The sequence below is a fragment of the Oncorhynchus keta genome, chromosome 1 (assembly GCF_023373465.1).
Source record: "Oncorhynchus keta strain PuntledgeMale-10-30-2019 chromosome 1, Oket_V2, whole genome shotgun sequence".
Taxonomy (NCBI): domain Eukaryota; kingdom Metazoa; phylum Chordata; class Actinopteri; order Salmoniformes; family Salmonidae; genus Oncorhynchus; species Oncorhynchus keta.
Genome location: NC_068421.1, coordinates 48,799,312 through 48,816,804, shown reverse-complemented (window position 1 = coordinate 48,816,804; position 17,493 = coordinate 48,799,312). Strand labels below are relative to the sequence as shown.

General features: G+C 42.9%; 1 protein-coding gene across 1 annotated transcript in view; it reads left to right on the top strand.

Moving 5' to 3' along the window:
* The window catches only part of LOC118386844 (26S proteasome non-ATPase regulatory subunit 1-like), a 103,356-nt gene extending 88,441 nt beyond the window's left edge, over window positions 1-14,915 (top strand). The window contains exons 22-25 of the mRNA XM_035774767.2: window positions 373-459; window positions 11,157-11,324; window positions 12,746-12,907; window positions 14,724-14,915. Coding sequence (XP_035630660.1) covers window positions 373-459; window positions 11,157-11,324; window positions 12,746-12,889 — 399 coding nt within the window. The 3' untranslated portion in view covers window positions 12,890-12,907; window positions 14,724-14,915. The remainder of the gene's footprint in view (window positions 1-372; window positions 460-11,156; window positions 11,325-12,745; window positions 12,908-14,723) is intronic.
* The last annotated feature ends 2,578 nt before the right edge of the window (window positions 14,916-17,493 follow it).

Genomic DNA, 17,493 nt, shown 5'->3' with positions numbered 1-17,493 from the left:
TTTTGATCAGTTGAAGTCATATTTGCTGCTACTCTGAATGCTGCCATTCTGAATGAAGTTTCCTCAGCCGAGATCAATTTCTTGGAGGGTTTTGTTATTAGTGTCCCTTTTTGAAGTCTGTCATCATTTTAATTTCATTGCCATGTTCGCAGTCTGAGACCAAGTTATTTTAGCTGCTCAGTCTAGGGCCTAAATTGTGTTTCATTTTAGAACCGAGGTACAATATACTAACGTAATAAAAAAAATGGGGTATTTTGTGGTTCATGCGTTCTAAGAAGTTTTCTGATCGGCCTCAGTGCCTAAAGTATTGTTTTACCTTTCTTTGCAATTCTCCCTTCATTTAGTCTCTCACTCCCTCTTTCTCCATGAAAGGTGTCTACTGCTGTTCTCTCCATCACAGCCAAAGCTAAGAAGAAGGAAAAGGAGAGGAAGGAGAAAGAGGAGGATAAGATGGAAGTGGTGAGTGTGTGTGGAAACAAAACCCATCCTTTTACGACGGCGAGACCACTTTCTATTTTTTAATTTTTTAACTTCAAATGAAGTCTTAGTTTCTATGTAGTTGTTTTCAACTATCCTCAAGCAAGAATCCTGTAGCCCCCGTACCAAACAGAGCTCTGCTCATATTGAACAGCCTATTTGAGGAACGGTCCGTGTAATTGATAGTGAGGCGCTAGTGGTTCACAGACCTGAACCACAGTCTGAGACGTTTTGGGCCCGGTACCAGGGCTCTTTAAATGGGTAGTTCACTCCAAATCCATAAACTGCTTATTGATTTCTTACCTCAGAAGTCACATAGATTAAGGCACATAGATTAAATCAAATCTAATCAAATTTTATTGGTCACATACACATGGTTAGTAGATGTTAATGCGAGTGGAGCGAAATGCTTGTGCTTCTAGTTCCGACTACTGCAGAGAAGACCATTTCAAAGGTAAGAAAACAATAAATTAAAATGTGAATGAACTATCCCTTTAAAGTAGCAGTTATTACTAAATATGAAATGAGGGAACTATCCCTTTAAGGAGCAGCTAGTTCTCAGCATTGGCAGGGTCCCACAGCCCCTCTCTCCACTGATGTGACCAACTCACCCATGAAGCACACAGCTGGAATACACCACACAAATCAAATTGTATTTCACATGCTTCATAAACAACAGGTGTAGACTAACTGTGAAATGCTTACTTGCGGGTCCTTTTCCAACAATGTAGAGTAAAAAATATATATATATATATATGTTGGAAAAGGACCCGCAATAGTGAAGACATCAACATTCTGAAAAAACACAGAATAATCTAGTTACCAAAAAAAATGTTAAACAATGTTTTATATTTAAGATTCTTCAAAGTCGCCACCCTGTGCCTTGATAACAGCTTTGCACACTCTTGGCATTCTCTCAACCAGCTTCATGAGGTAGTCACCTGGAATGCATTTTATTTAACAGGTGTGCCTTTTTAAAAGTTAATTTGTGAATTTCTTTCCTTCTTAATGCGTTTGAGCAAATAATTTGTGTTCTGACATGGTTGGGGTGGTATACAGAAGATAGCCCTATTTGTTAAAAGACCAAGTCCATATTATGGCAAGAAAAACTCAAATAAGCAAAGAGAAACGACAGTCCATCATTAAGACATGAAGGTCAGTCAATGCGTAACATTTTAAAAACTTGAACGTTTCTTCAAGTTGAGTCGCAAAAACCATCGAGTGCTTTGATGAAAAATAGCTCTCATGAGGACCGCCACAGGAAAGAGGATGCAGAGGATAAGTTCATTAGAGTTAACTGCACCTCAGATTGCAGCCTAGATAAATGCTTCACAGAGTTCAAGCAACAGACACATCTCAACATCAACTGTTCAGAGGAGACAGTGTGATTCAAGCCTTCGTGGTCAAATTGCTGCAAAGAAACCACTACAAAAGGACACCAATAAGAAGAAGAGACTTGCTTTTGGGCTAAGAAACACATTAGACCGGTGGAGATCTGTCCCTTGGTCTCATGAGTCCAAATTGGAGATTTTTGGTTCCAACCGCTGTTTCTTTGTGAGACTCAGAGTAGGTGAACGGATGATCTCCGCATTTGTTGTTCCCACCGTGAAGCATGGAGGAGGAGGTGTGATGGTGTGGGGGTGCTTTGCTGGTGACACTGTTGCTGATTTATTTAGAATTCAAGGCACACTTAACCAGCATGGCTACCACAGCATTCTGCAGCAATATGCCATCCCATCTGGTTTGCGCTTAGTGGGCCTATCTATTTGTTTTTCAACAGGACATTGACCCAAAACACACCTCCAGGTTGTGTAAGGGCTATTTGACCAAGAAGGAGAGTGATGGAGTGTTGCATCAGATGACCTGGCCCCCACAATCACCAGACCTCAACCCAATTGAGAGGGTTTTAGATGAGTTGGACCACAGAGTGAAGGAAAAGCAGCCAACAAGTGCTCAGCATATGTGAGAACTCCTTCAAGACTGTTGGAAAAGCTTCCTCATGAAGCTGGTTGGGAGAATTCCAAGAGAATGCAAAGCTGTCATCAAGGCATCGTGGCTACATTGAAGAATCTCAATATAACAAATATTTTGGTTATATATATATATATAATATTTTAGTTTAACACTTTTTTTGGTTACTACATGATTCCATATGTGTTATTTCATAGTTTGTCTTCACTATTATTTACAATGTAAGAAAGAAAAAAAAAGAGGAAAAAAATAAACTTTTGAAAAAGTAGGTGTGTCCAAACTTTTGACTGGTACTGTATAAATAAATAAAATGTGGGTTCACAGTGCAGATCGAACCGAGGTCCCAGTACCGAACGGTACTGATACGTGTACCGTTATGCACCAGTATTGCTTTTAGTAGGATGTCGACCACAGGGCATTATCGCCATGTTTGGTTTCATGTCCTCGTTGAGGAATGGCTTTGCGATCTGAGGCGAAGTTGGATCGTCTTATTTTGATTGATTGGGCTTGCTGTCAAGGTTAACGAGAAGGGCTTTATGTTATATCAGTGTTTTAGTTTAGCCATTTTCTCACACAAACACTGTTTGTTCTGCAGTAAACACACACACACAGACAAACAGGTGTGCTGATACGAGTTGCTGCACCCACTAGCGTCAGACAGTGCAGGGCTCCCTGGTAGCAGCCGGTTCCACACATGCATGGTAGAGGCCTGGGCAAGGAACAGATGAGAGGCAGGGATAGGTAACACCGGGAGGGCATACATAGAATGACAGGCCAGGTACTGATAAGTGCCACAAGGTTTGTTTGTTTGTTTGTTTATTTGGATCTTTTACAGAAGCATCAGCTACTCTTCCTGGGATCCACAAACATGCAAAACATGACAAGTAACAAAACACTGATGTACTGATAGACGAGGACAGTCACACAAATGTAAAATAGGATATACAAACAATACTGAAAAACAATTATACAAACAATGCATAAAACAATTGTGTGTGCATGCATTTGTGTGTGCTCTCAGTCCCTGCCATTCCATTAGATATTTAATCTGTTTTTTAAAGGCAATTTTGCTGTTTGCTTGAGTAATTGGAGATGGAAGGAAGTTTCATATGATCATGGCTCTATATAATACTGTGTGTTGCCGTGAATTCTGTTTGGACTTGGGGACTGTGAAGAGACCCCCGGTGGCATGTATTGTGGGCTATGTGTGGTTGTCTGAGCTGAATGTTCTTTGATTATGTAGACAATCTGGAATCTTCATTGCAGTAATATTTCTCACGATAACTGTCATGAATGTTGTTAGTTCTGTATGTGCAGTTAAGGGCAAGATGTGCTGCTCTGTTTTGAGCCAGCTGCAACTTTACTAGGTTTTTCCATTGCTGCACTTGACCATATTACCAGACAGTAATCAAAATGGGACAGATCAGAGCCTTAACATCTAGTACAGTTGATTTGTGTCAACTTTTGATAAGACATACCCCTTCCCATCTTCACAACAAATTTGTCAATATGACTTGACCAATATAATTGAACATTCAATGTTATATCTAGGAGTTTAGCTTCCTCAATTTGCTCAATGGTTACACCCGTTATGCACAACTAGGGCTGTAGCGGTCACAAAATTTCTTCAGCCGGCGATGGTCAAGTAAATAACTGTCGGTCTCACTGTAAATTATGTTAATTAACAAACACATTTAGCATCTCCTGGCTTCCACACACAGCCTTCCACACACCGATGTCGACCTTTGAAACATCTAAATGTTAAAATGTCTAATAAATCCATGTAATATAGCCTACACCTTCACAATAAATCCATTATTTGTTTTAAAAAAAGTAGCCTATTTCAGAACAGAATAGCATACTCTGAGTTGTCCTTATGTATTGTCCTGATCTGGCTATGCCATATGGCTGTGGGCTAAACAAGTTAATTTAGCACACAAGCTTTGCTTAGAATTCCGTGGCATTATTTTATAGTATGAAGAATACAATTGAACAAAGCTGAATAAAATGGAAACAATATTTTCTCCAAACGATTTGAGGGAGTGCTCACATGCGGCTATTCTTTTGTTGAGCGGTTAACAAAGAAATGGGTTCTCATATATGCTTAATTTAGAGTTATAAATGTAACTTTAGTTGTTCTACAAACGTTGGGCTATATGTTTTGATTTTTAATACACTGCAGGGCTGCATGATGCAACTCGAATGATGATTTGAAAAAAAGTTGCTTGAAAGGCATGAGCTCTGCTTTGTTTTTTTTGCGCAGGCTTTACACACTTAATCAATCAAATTTATTTATTACGCCCTTTTTACATTGCTGATGTCACAAAGTGCTGTACAGAAACCCAGCCTAAAACCCCAAACAGCAAGTAATGCAGAAGTAGAAGCACTGTGGCTAGGGAAAACTCCCTAGAAAGGCCGAAACCTAGAGAGGAACCAGTCTGAGACGTGGCCAGTCCTCTTCTGGCTGTTCTGGGTGGAGATTATAACAGAAGATGGCCAAGATGTTCAAACGTTCATCGATGACCAGCAGGGTCAGATAATAATCACAGTGGTTGTAGAGGGTGCAACAGGTCAGCACCTCAGGAGTAAATGTCAGTTGGCTTTTGAAAGCCGATCATTCAGAGTTAAGAGACAGCAGGTGCGGTAGAGAGTCCAAAACAGCAGGTCCGGGACAAGGTAGCACATTCGGTGAACAGGTCAGGGTTCCATAGCCGCAGGCAGAACAATTTAAACTGGAGAAGCACCATGACCAGGTGGACTGCCAGCAAGGAGTCATCAGGCCAGGTAGTCCTGAGGCATGGTCCTAGGGCTCAGGTCCCCCGAGAGAAGAGATAGAGAAGGAGAAAGCAAAAGAGAGAGAGAATTAGAGGGAGCATACTTAAATTCACACAGGACACCGGATAAGACAGGAGAAATACTCCAGATATAACAGACTGACCCTAGCCCCCCGACACACAAACTATTTCAGAATAAATACTGGAGGCTGAGACAGGAGCTTAGTCTCTCATTCACAATTTGACAAGCACTTGATAATGCCTCTAATTTCTCGATGGCATCCCCTTTGTGTGGCCTTAATGCATCCTAAAAAAAAATTGTGCCTTTTGCGGCCAGTGGCCGTTGTGACCTACTCCCTAAGTGCTGCGTTGTGACCTACTCCCTAAGTGCTGCGTTGTGACCTACTCCCTAAGTGCTGCGTTGTGACCTACTCCCTAAGTGCTGCGTTGTGACCTACTCCCTAAGTGCTGCGTTGTGACCTACTCCCTAAGTGCTGCGTTGTGACCTACTCCCTAAGTGCTGCGTTGTGACCTACTCCCTAAGTGCTGCGTTGTGACCTACTCCCTAAGTGCTGCGTTGTGACCTACTCCCTAAGTGCTGCGTTGTGACCTACTCCCTAAGTGCTGCGTTGTGACCTACTCCCTAAGTGCTGCGTTGTGACCTACTCCCTAAGTGCTGCGTTGTGACCTACTCCCTAAGTGCTGCGTTGTGACCTACTCCCTAAGTGCTGCGTTGTGACCTACTCCCTAAGTGCTGCGTTGTGACCTACTCCCTAAGTGCTGCGTTGTGACCTACTCCCGAAGTGCTGCGTTGTGACCTGCTCCCGAAGTGCTGCGTTGTGACCTACTCCCTGAGTGCTGCGTGCTCAGAAGCACCTCTAACTCACTTGGCTCTCCATCATGTGATTGGGTCTTTCTCACAGGCTACAGGTGAAGACAGACAAATCGGGGATGCAACTGCGTGCATCCTTACCTAATTCCGAGGTGCATATTGAAGATATATATTGGAAGAACTGTCCACATTTACTTTTCGTCGGCCAACAAGATGAGTAGGCCTAACGAACAGCAAAAGCACTAGCCTTTGTCAATCTACTATCCCCCATAGTACAAATTTGACCTATTCTGTGTGAGAAATAAATATTACGAACATAGCCTGGGACAGTTGTGGGATGCGATAATTACTACTAGCATTCAACAACAAAAAATGGAATTTGACTGCCTACATGACTCGTGAAAGCAGGTGTGGGGGTAATACGGTCACCGCAACAGCCCTATGCACAACTCCAGTTGAGGTTTAGGTCTTGGAGAATATTTTGAACCAAATAAACTCAGCAAAAAAAGAAACATCCCTTTTTGAGGACCCTGTCTTTCAAAGATAATTTGTAAAATTCCAACTAACTTCACAGATCTTCAATGTAAAGGATTTAAACACTGTTTCCCATGCTTCTTCAATGAACCATCAACAATTAATGAACATGCACCTGTGGAACGGTTGTTAAGACACTAACAGCTTACAGACGGTAGGCCATTAAGGTCACAGTTATGAAAACTTAGGACACTAAAGAGACCTTTCTACTGACACTGAAAACCACCAAACGGAAGATGCGCAGGGTCCCTACTCATCTGCGTGAACGTGTAACACCACCTGCACAGGATCGGTACATCTGAACATCACACCTGCGGGACAGGTACAGGATGGCAACAACTGCCCGAGTTACATCAGGAACGCACAATCTCTCCATCAGTGCTCAGACTGTCTGCAATAGGCTGAGAGAGGCTGGACTGAGGGCTTGTAGGCATGTTGTAAGGCAGGTCCTCAGACATCACCGGCAACAACGTTGCCTATGGGCACAAACCCACCGACGCTGGACCAGATAGGACTGGCAAAAAGAGCTCTTCACTGACAAGTCGCAGTTTTGTCTCACCAGGGATGATGGTAAGATTCGCGTTTATCGTTGAAGGAATGAGAGTTACACCGAGGCCTGTACTCTGGAGCGGGATCGATTTGGAGGTGGAGGGTCCTTCATGGTCTGGTGCAGTTTGTCACAGCGTCATCGGACTTAGCCTGTTTGTCATTGCAGGCAATCTCCACGCTGTGCGTTACAGGGAAGACATCCTCCTCCCTCATGTGATACCTTTCCTGCAGGCTCATCCGGACATGACCCTCCAGCATGACAATGCCACCAGCCATACTGCTTGTTTTGTGCGTGATTTCCTGCAAGAAAGGAATGTCAGTGTTCTGCCATGGCCAGCGAAGAGCCCGGATCTCATTCACATTGAGCACGTCTGGGACCTTGAATCAGAGGGTGAGGGCTAGGGCCATTCCCCCCCTGAAATGTCCAGGAACTTGCAGGTGCCTTGGTAAAAGAGTGGGGTAACATCTCACAGCAAGAATGGGCAAATCTGGTGCAGTCCATGAGGAGATGCTCTGCAGTACTTAATGCAGCTGGTGGCCACACCAGATACTGACTGTTACTTTTGATTTTGACACACACACACACACACACACACACTCCCCCTTTGTTCAGGGACACATTATTCCATTTCTGTTAGTCTTGTTCAGTTTGTCTCAGTTGTTGAATCTTGTTAGGTTCCTACAAATATTTACACATGTTACGTTAAAGCAGATAAATAAAGCAGTTGACAGTGAGAGGACATTTCTGTTTTTTGCTGAGTTTACAATGCTTTTAGTTTTATATGTATTTAATACCAAGTTATTGTTAATCACCTATGCTGATACTGACTAACTCCTTATTTAGAATTTCAGTGAGCTCACTGTCTGTAGGTGCTGACATGTTGTGTGGATTCATTGTTGCTTTGCGTAAGACCAGTGGCAAATCATTTGTAAAAAATTAAGAGTGCTGTACATATCTGATGTTCAAAGAACTTCAATTGACGAACACTCTCCAACCATGTGATGGCAGGTGATGTAAAGCCAATATTATTAAAGGCTACCCTGAAATCTAACAATACAGCTCCAGCTATCATCTTATTATCCATTTATTTCAACCAATCATCTGTCATCTTAGTCAATGCAGTACAAGTTGAATGCCCTTATCTATATGCATGTTGAAAGTCAGTAGTTGTTCTCTGAAACATAGCATTTTGTTTGGTCAAACACAATTCTCTCCATCAGTTTACTAAGAACAGACAGCAAACTGACAGGGTGGCTGTTAGAGCCAGCAACAGGTGCTTTGCTGTTTTATTTGGGCAGTGAAATTACTTTAGCTTCCTTCCACACCTGTGGACACACTCCTTTAGATTTTGGTTAAATATATAGCAAATAGGGGGAGCAATACAGCTGTCATCAAGGTTGTCTATACCTGGTGGCTGATCATTAATTGATTTAAAAAAATGTTATTTAACCTTTATTTAACCAGGTAGTCTAGTTGAGAACATGTTCTCATTTGCAACTGCGACCTGGCCAAGATAAAGCATAGCAGTGTGAACAGACAACACAGAGTTACACATGGAGTAAACAATTAACAGGTCAATAACACAGTAGAAAAAAAAGTCTATATACATTGTGCAAAAGGCATGAGGAGGTAGGCGAATAATTACAATTTTGAAGATTAACACTGGAGTGATAAATTATCAGATGGTCATGTACAGGTAGAGATATTGGTGTGCAAAAGAGCAGAAAAGTAAATAAATAAAAACAGTATGGGTATGAGGTAGGTAAAAATGGGTGGGCTATTTGCCGATAGACTGTACAGCTGCAGCGATCGGTTAGCTGCTCAGATAGCAGATGTTTGAAGTTGGTGAGGGAGATAAGTCTCCAACTTCAGCGATTTTTGCAATTCGTTCCAGTCACAGGCAGCAGAGAACTGGAAGAAAAGGCGGCCAACTGAGGTGTTGGCTTTAGGGATGATCAGTGAGATACACCTGCTGGAGCGCGTGCTACGGGTGGGTGTTGCCATCGTGACCAGTGAACTGAGATAAGGCGGAGCTTTACCTAGCATGGACTTGTAGATGACCTGGAGCCAGTGGGTCTGGCGACGAATATGTAGCGAGGGCTAGCCGACTAGAGCATACAGGTCGCAGTGGTGGGTGGTATAAGGTGCTTCAGTGACAAAACGGATGGCACTGTGATAAACTGCATCCAGTTTGCTGAGTAGAGTGTTGGAAGCTATTTTGTAGTTGACATCGCCAAAGTCGAGGATCGGTAGATAGTCAGTTTTACTAGGGTAAGTTTGGCGGCGTGAGTGAAGGAGGCTTTGTTGCGGAATAGAAATCCGACTCTAGATTTGATTTTCGATTGGAGATGTTTGAGTCTGGAAGGAGAGTTTACAGTCTAGCCAGACACCTAGGTACTTATAGATGTCCACATATTCAAGGTCGGAACCATCCAGGGTGGTGATGCTAGTCGGGCGTGCGGGTGCAGGCAGCGAACGGTTGAAAAGCATGCATTTGGTTTTACTAGCGTTTAAGAGCAGTTGGAGCCCACGGAAGGAGTGTTGTATGGCATTGAAGCTCGTTTGGAGGTTAGATAGCACAGTGTCCAAGGATGGGCCAGAAGTATACAGAATGGTGTTGTCTGCGTAGAGGTGGATCAGGGAATCGCCCGCCAAATTGATCCCTGTGGCACTCCCATAGAGACTGCCAGAGGACCGGACAGCATGCCCTCCGATTTGACACACTGAACTCTGTCTGCAAAGTAGTTGGTGAACCAGGCAAGGCAGTCATCAGAAAAACTGAGGCTACCTGAGTCTGCCGATAAGAATATGGTGATTGACAGAGTCGAAAGCCTTGGCATGGTCGATGAAGACGGCTGCACAGTACTGTCTTTTATCGATGGCGGTTATGATATCGTTTAGTACCTTGAGCGTGGCTGAGGTGCACCCGTGACCGGCTCGGAAACCAGATTGCACAGCGGAGAAGGTACGGTGGGATTCGAGATGGTCAGTGACCTGTTTGTTGACTTGGCTTTCGAAGACCTTAGACAGGCAGGGCAGGATGGATATAGGTCTGTAACAGTTTGGGTCCAGGGTGTCTCCCCCTTTGAAGAGGGGGATGACTGCGGCAGCTTTCCAATCCTTGGGGATCTCAGACGATATGAAAGAGAGGTTGAACAATGGCGGCGGATAGTTTCAGAAATAGAGGGTCCAGATTGTCAAGCCCAGCTGATTTGTACGGGTCCAGGTTTTGCAGCTCTTTCAGAACATCTGCTATCTGGATTTGGGTAAAGGAGAACCTGGAGAGGCTTGGGCAAGTAGCTGCGGGGGGGAGCTGTTGGCCGAGGTTGGAGTAGCCAGGCGGAAGGCATGGCCAGCCGTTGAGAAATGCTTGTTGAAGTTTTCGATAATCATGGATTTATCGGTGGTGACCATGTTACCTAGCCTCAGTGCAGTGGGCAGCTGGGAGGAGGTGCTCTTGTTCTCCATGGACTTCAGTGTCCCAGAACTTTTTGGAGTTGGAGCTACATGATGCAAATTTCTGCCACACTAACTTGACCAAAAGAAAGTGTGTCCATTTCAGAGAAACGGAAAGTCGCCCACTAAAAAAAGGCAGGCCAAAGAAGCTTGTAATAGAAACTTAATTTTCATGTCGCTCCCCTCACAGGACCTTGTACCATCCAATAACTCAGACCTGACACAGTGTCTTATAGAGGGGGAGTTTGTTGTATTGTTTGGATAGCCGAACAGTGAGATTGTCTTGCGCGGGGTGCTGCAAATAGCCTAACAAATCACTGTCCACCAAGTGCAACAGATAAGGTGTATGTATCACACATCTCAAAATCAACACATCTTCCAGAGTTGAAACTTTTCGGTTGTCGGGAAACGTGTGACATGAAAAGCCCACTTTATTTTGGGTTTATGCTCATTGACATCTATTGTATCATCCAATGCATTTTGTTGTCACTGAGTCATGGGTTTTCCTCAGGAAGAGGGGGGGGGAAACGCTGAGCATTGTTTGGGTTTGTTGGACTCTCAGGAGGTACAGGAGGCTGAGAAGGAGAAGAAAGATGAGGAGAAAGCGAAAGAGAAGAAGAAGGAGCCCGAGCCCAACTTCCAGCTGATGGAAAACCCAGCCAGAGTGATGCCCGCCCAGCTCAAAGTGTTCAACATGCCCGAGACGTGCCGCTACCAGCCCTTCAAACCGGTACGTACTGTTGGTGTGTGTTTGCGATTTTCTATTTTTTAAGTGTGTTTCTGGGTCCAGCAATGAAGCTATCTTTTTATCAGCCATCTTTTATTTCTATTCAGTCTGAGATTATAACCCCTGGTTGTTTGGTTTTGGACCGTATATCTGACCCCTATCATCACCCACTGAGTCTTAACGTTGCCGGCATTAAACCACTGAACTCTGGCCCCGCGCAAAGTGTTGACAGGTTTCCACAATAAATAAAATGAGATATATGCATTATGCAGTCACCCGCACACTTAACGTAATCCCACTCCTATAACAAGGAGCATTGTCTGGTTACGTGTAAAATCAACACAAGTCGAGCTAAGACCAATCATCATGGGTCATATCATGTGACACAGGTGCCTCTTTGCTCTCGTCAATCTTCTAAAACATTAACCATTTTGTTTTTTGTACGCAACCTTACGCAACCTATTTTTTTAAATGTAACCTTTATTTAGCTAGGCAAGTCAGTCAAGAACAAATTCTTATTTACAATGACGGCCTACCCCAGCGACGCTGGGCCAATTGTGCACCATCCTATAGGACTCCCAATCACGGCCGGGTGTGATGCAGCCTGGTTTCGAACCAGGGACTGTAATGATGCCTCTTGCACTGAGATGCAGTGCCTTAGACCATTGCACCACTTGGGAGTATTGCTTCTTAATCTATTGTTGCGGGGTCAGGGTGTGCCTCCGACAGAATGTCCCTCCATATCGTGACTATTTAATTTCACCTGTTCCATAGAAGGCAATCAGGGCACTGTTCCAAAGACCTTGTAGTGTGGTCTGTAAGTAGTTTAGTGTTAGCTTAGCTGCCCAGTGATAATGTAGGCGTTAGAATCAAGCCTGTGCATTGCTCACCATGCCAGACGCTTTAGTGTGGACCTGAAACGCATCATATCTTAAACAACCATATCTATAACACTGATGCACAGTGATAACAAAGCTGCTTGATGTACAGTACAACCACTGCGATGGCAATTTGATAGCTGTGTATGACTGAGGCAACCATCTCCTCAAAATCCTCACAGGCAGACCAAGAGACTGAAAAAATACCTGTTTCTTGCAGCCACGATAAATCTCTTCACTGTTATCCATCACCTCGTCTGTGGATCGTTTTGAGAGAAACCTTGTCAAATGTGTCCAATTATTGCATAAGCCTGCTAGTCGGTGTTGACAGTGGAGAGTAAGTGAGATTTAAACAGTATGAGGTGCAGTGTGTTCTCTTGAGTTGAGATTATTGTGGGGCAGGTGGGTGATCAGTCGGGGAGGCAGACAAGGTGTTGGGCGTTAACACAGCACGACACCGCCCTTGAGATCAAAAAGACGATCGTCATTGGTCAAACAGCCTACAGTTGCTCATGCCATTGGTCCATGTCCCCTGTCTGTCTTCAGCTGCACACTGGTGGCATCATCATCATGAAAGACACCAGTGAGGAAGATGAGGAGCTGGTGGAGTCTGTCTCTGCCCACGGCCCAAAGATCGAGGAGGAGGAACAGGAGCCAGAGGCCCCTGAGTCCTTTGAGTACATTGAGTGAACGCCCTCAGCGTAAAAGGTATGTATGTGTTTTACACCAGTGTTTATCAAATGATGGATCTGGATCCATTGATGGTTCGCAAGTCATTCGTAATGGGTTCTCTCTGAAAGAGTGGGTGCTGGTTAGAAACCAGTCTTGTTGACTAAAAGCTGTAGATGGGTCACATTGCTAAAAATATTTTAGAATCGCAACCCCATTGGATTCTTCCCCTCAAACTTTCTTTTGCCTGAATATTTAATATTACCTTGTAATTTGCTATACAGAGGAGTGAGGCAGTCTCTCAGACAGAGTGGCTCTGCCCCATCGCTGGTACAGAGATAGCAGAGAGAGGTAATGGTACAGTGCAGGTCTTTGGGTTTTTGTTACCATGCCTAACCTGGCTCGCACCCATCGGTGCATATGGAATGTAAACAATACTGCCATTTTCCCTGAGGGCAAACCCTCCATCTGTAATGGCAGTAATTGCACAGCAAAGAGTGAGCCAAGATAGATTGTTTTGTCCGTTTTGGCCATCAGCACACTTATGTTTGTCTTGGTCCCAATTAATTCCCATGAAGGCTTGTACAACATACAATTAGGGGATTTAGATAGTGTCATGCCTTTTGGGATTAGAAATGCTCCTGCTCTGCATGTAAGAGGATTTGAAATACACACCACAGTGGTTATCTTAATTAATTGTCATAATGAAAATCTTTAAATTATCATATAGAAAAGCATAATTTAAGGAAAAGAAAGGAAAACAAATCTGAACAATATAAACGCTACATGCAACCATTTCAAAGATTTTACTGCGTTACAGTTCATATAAGGAAATCAGTCAATTGAAATAAATTCATTAGGCCCTAATCTATGGATTTCACTTGACTGGGAATAATTTGGCAGAATTATACGTAATTATGACATACATTGCACAACCTTCAATGTTAACAGGAATATTTAGACTTGTGTATTCCTAAGGTTCGTATTTCTGTGTGTTATAATTAAGTCTACGATTTGATAGAGCAGTGTGACTGAGCGGTGGCAGGCAGCAGCAGGCTCGTAAGCATTCATTCAAACAGCACTTTTGGAAGAACAGACATTCAAACAGCACTACATGGAAGAACAGATTGTCCCAAATAAAACAAAATAAATTGTTCTGAAGTGTCTGTCCTATATCTGAGATATAACAAAGATCAGAAAGCTATTTGTATTTATTTTTATTTATATATATTTATTTAACCCATCTCCATACATAGTTAAATTCATTTTTAAAAACTGGTACAGGGGACCTTCATACAAGTATTGTGGTGGTGGTGGGCGTCCTAGAACAAAACAACTGATATGTACGTGTGCGTGAGAGATTAGTGTGTAACCCAAACTGTTCAGACACTACAGACAGAAGTTGGCAGATTGGCTGAACTGACTTCAGAAGAGTCCAGTGACGCTTGTGGGGGTCTTAGAGCAAAATGGAGAATACCATCGTGTTCATGTGAATTCTCATAATAGTTTGTAGGCCAAACCGTTTGGACGCTTTAGACTTTTTCGTGAGAAGACTGGTTTTTGGGACGTCTCATGGTCTGACCAGTCTAGCACTGCCACCTTTTGCCGCAGATGCGGAAGGGTGATATCGGCGGATGTGGTGGATAGAGATGCAGCCCATGCAACAACAAAAAACATCTCTAGATTTCCGCAGGGACGGACATTGTAGGAGAAGCGTTAACAAACATTGAAATATAGACAGGCCTAATTACCATAACTTTCTTGTAAAAACAAGCAACGAATTAAGTGTTTTGTGATCAAACGCAGCCTATTCAGGTCGTATCCTTCTAACTGCTCTGGCCTTTCTATTCCACAGGTGGCGTTACGAGGCTTCTACAGGAAGAATCTTGACATCCCAGCATGCATCTCTTTGTCCCCCCTCCGTCCCTCTTTTACACGTTCCTATCCTGGCCACCTTTGTCAGACAGGGAATGTTTTACACTATCTTGTTAAATGGTCTAATTTTCTGTTGGTACAATAAAATTAAATATATATATATAATGGAGAATGGAGCATGTGTGCTTATTTTTGTTCCAGCATGTGCTACGTGTACATAGCGTAATCCCTCTAATCCTACACATTTAGGCTGGTTTACATTCTCAGCAGTTTTTCCTCATTAGCCTGCCCATCAGCCTGCCATTATTCCGCCCAGTTTAGCTTATTCCTTACCATACCAAGGGCTTGATGATACACACAGTCACATTGAATTTACAAGGACATACTCACATACGCTTAGACATACAGGTCTATAATTAATAAAAACAGACATCACAACTGAGGTTTTTGGCTGCATAATGCAAGCTGTTAACACTTGTTGATGGAAAGACAACTAACTAAATGAGGCTGTTTCTAATTGAGTTTAAGTGGCACAGGGTATTTCTATTTCCCCAGTTGGTTTTGGTTGTATTTGTTTATATGGAAGACTGTGGAATTCCAGTTGGGGGTATGGAGGAAACGTTTGATATTTAACATGAGAAGCAACTGTTAAAACTTAAAGGTAATTTGTATTTAATGAGTGGCTGCTGTTAAAATGTGCCCTCTTTATTCCATTGCCATCTGGGGAAGAGATGAGTTCTCTTGAAATGTCGCTGGGCAAGAATGAATGAAAAAAGTGTGGAAAGAAATTCCACAAATTAACTTTTAACAAGGCAATTGAAATGCATTCCAGGTGTCTGCCTCATGAAGCTGGTTGAGAGAATGCCAAGAGTGTGCAAAGCTGTCATCAAGGCAAAGTGTGGCTGGCTACTTTAAAAAATCTAAAATATATTTAGATAACACTTATTTTGGTTACTTACATGAATCCATATGTGTTATTTCATACTTTTGATGTGCAGCTGCAAACCGTAGTCTGGCTTTTTTATGGCAGTTTTGGAGCAGTGGCATCTTCTTTACTGAGCCTTTCAGGTTATGTCGATATAGGACTAGATTTTACTGTGGATATACATACTTTTGTACCTGTTTCCTCCAGCATCATCACAAGGTCCTTTGCTGTTGTTCTGGGATTGATTTGCACTCTTCGCATCAAAGTACGTTCATCTCTAGGAGACCGTCTCCGTCCGGAGCGGTATGACGGCTGCGTGGTCCCATGGTGTTACTGTGTACTATTGTTTGTACAGATGAATGTGGTACCTTCAGGCGTTTGGAAATTGCTCCCAAGGACTTGTGGAGGTCTACAATTTTTTTTTCTGAAGTCTTGGCTGATTTCTTTTAATTTTCCCATGATGTCAAGCAAAGAGGCAGTGAGTTTGAAGGTAGGCCTTGAAATACATTCACAGGTACACCTGCAAAAGACTCAAATGATGTCAATTAGCCTATCAGAAGCTTCAGAAGCCATGACATTTTCTGGAATTTTCCAAGCGGTTTAAAGGCACAGTCAATTTAGTGTATGTAAACCCACTGGAATTGTGATACATTGAATTATAAATAAAATAATCTGTATGTGAACAATTGTTGGAAAAATTACTTATGTCATGCACAAAGATGTCCTAACCGACTTGCCAAAACTAGTTTGTTAACAAGAAATTTGTGGAGTGGTTGAAAAACAAGTTTTAATGACTCATACTTAAGTATATGTCAACTTCCGACTTCAACTGTATATATTACTTGGGGCTCGGGCCAATTGGGGCTACTCTGGCAGATGATTACATGGGCTGCTTTATTTAATTAACATTTATTTATTTTCTCATTGTTTCTGTGGTCAAAAAATACAATTAACATTTAAATTAAATTCTTTAGGAGTCCTGTAGTATTTTAGTATTTTGATACTTCGTGCAAGGCGATTGATAAGCATTACAAACTTTGTGGATGGAACTTCCAGAGTGGCACAGCGGTCTAAGACTGCGTCGCTGTGCAAACTGCGTCGCAGAGCAAATGCTGGTTCAAGATCTGTGCCGGTCGCAACCGGGAGACCCATGAGGCGACGCACAATTGGCCCGGCTTCGTCAGAGTTAGGGGAGGGTTTGGCCGGCTGGGATGTCCTTGTCGACTCGCGCTGTTGCGACTCCTGTGGCGAGCTAGACTCATGCACGCTGACACGGTCACCAGGTAGGTGTATGGTGTCTCCTCTGAAATGAAATGTTTTTTTTTTTTGTGGATGGGTATAATTTATATGTATAATAGTAATATTTAAAATTACTAAATTGGGTAATTTTTTATACATTTGCTTAAATTTGCATCGGGCTGTTTCTGGGGGGACTCTGGTAGATGCCGGCAAAGTCGGCTGAATTCCGGTCAACGGAAATGTCCCGATGTACATGGGCTTCATTAATTTTGATTCCGGGCTGAGTCCGACACCCGGTTCTGGGCCGATTTCAGTCAGTTCTGGACCCCCGGAATTAAAAAAATTAAATATTTCACCTTTATTTAACCAGGTAGGCCAGTTGAGAACAAGTTCTCATTTACAACTACGACCTGGCCAAGATAAAGCAAAGCAGTGCGACAAAAACAACACGGAGTTACACATAAACAAACGTACAGTCAATAACACAAAATAGAAAAATCATTGTACAGTGTGTGCAAATGTAGAAGAGTAGGGAGGTAGGCAATAAATAGGCCCTAGAGGCAAAAATAATTACAATTTAGCATTA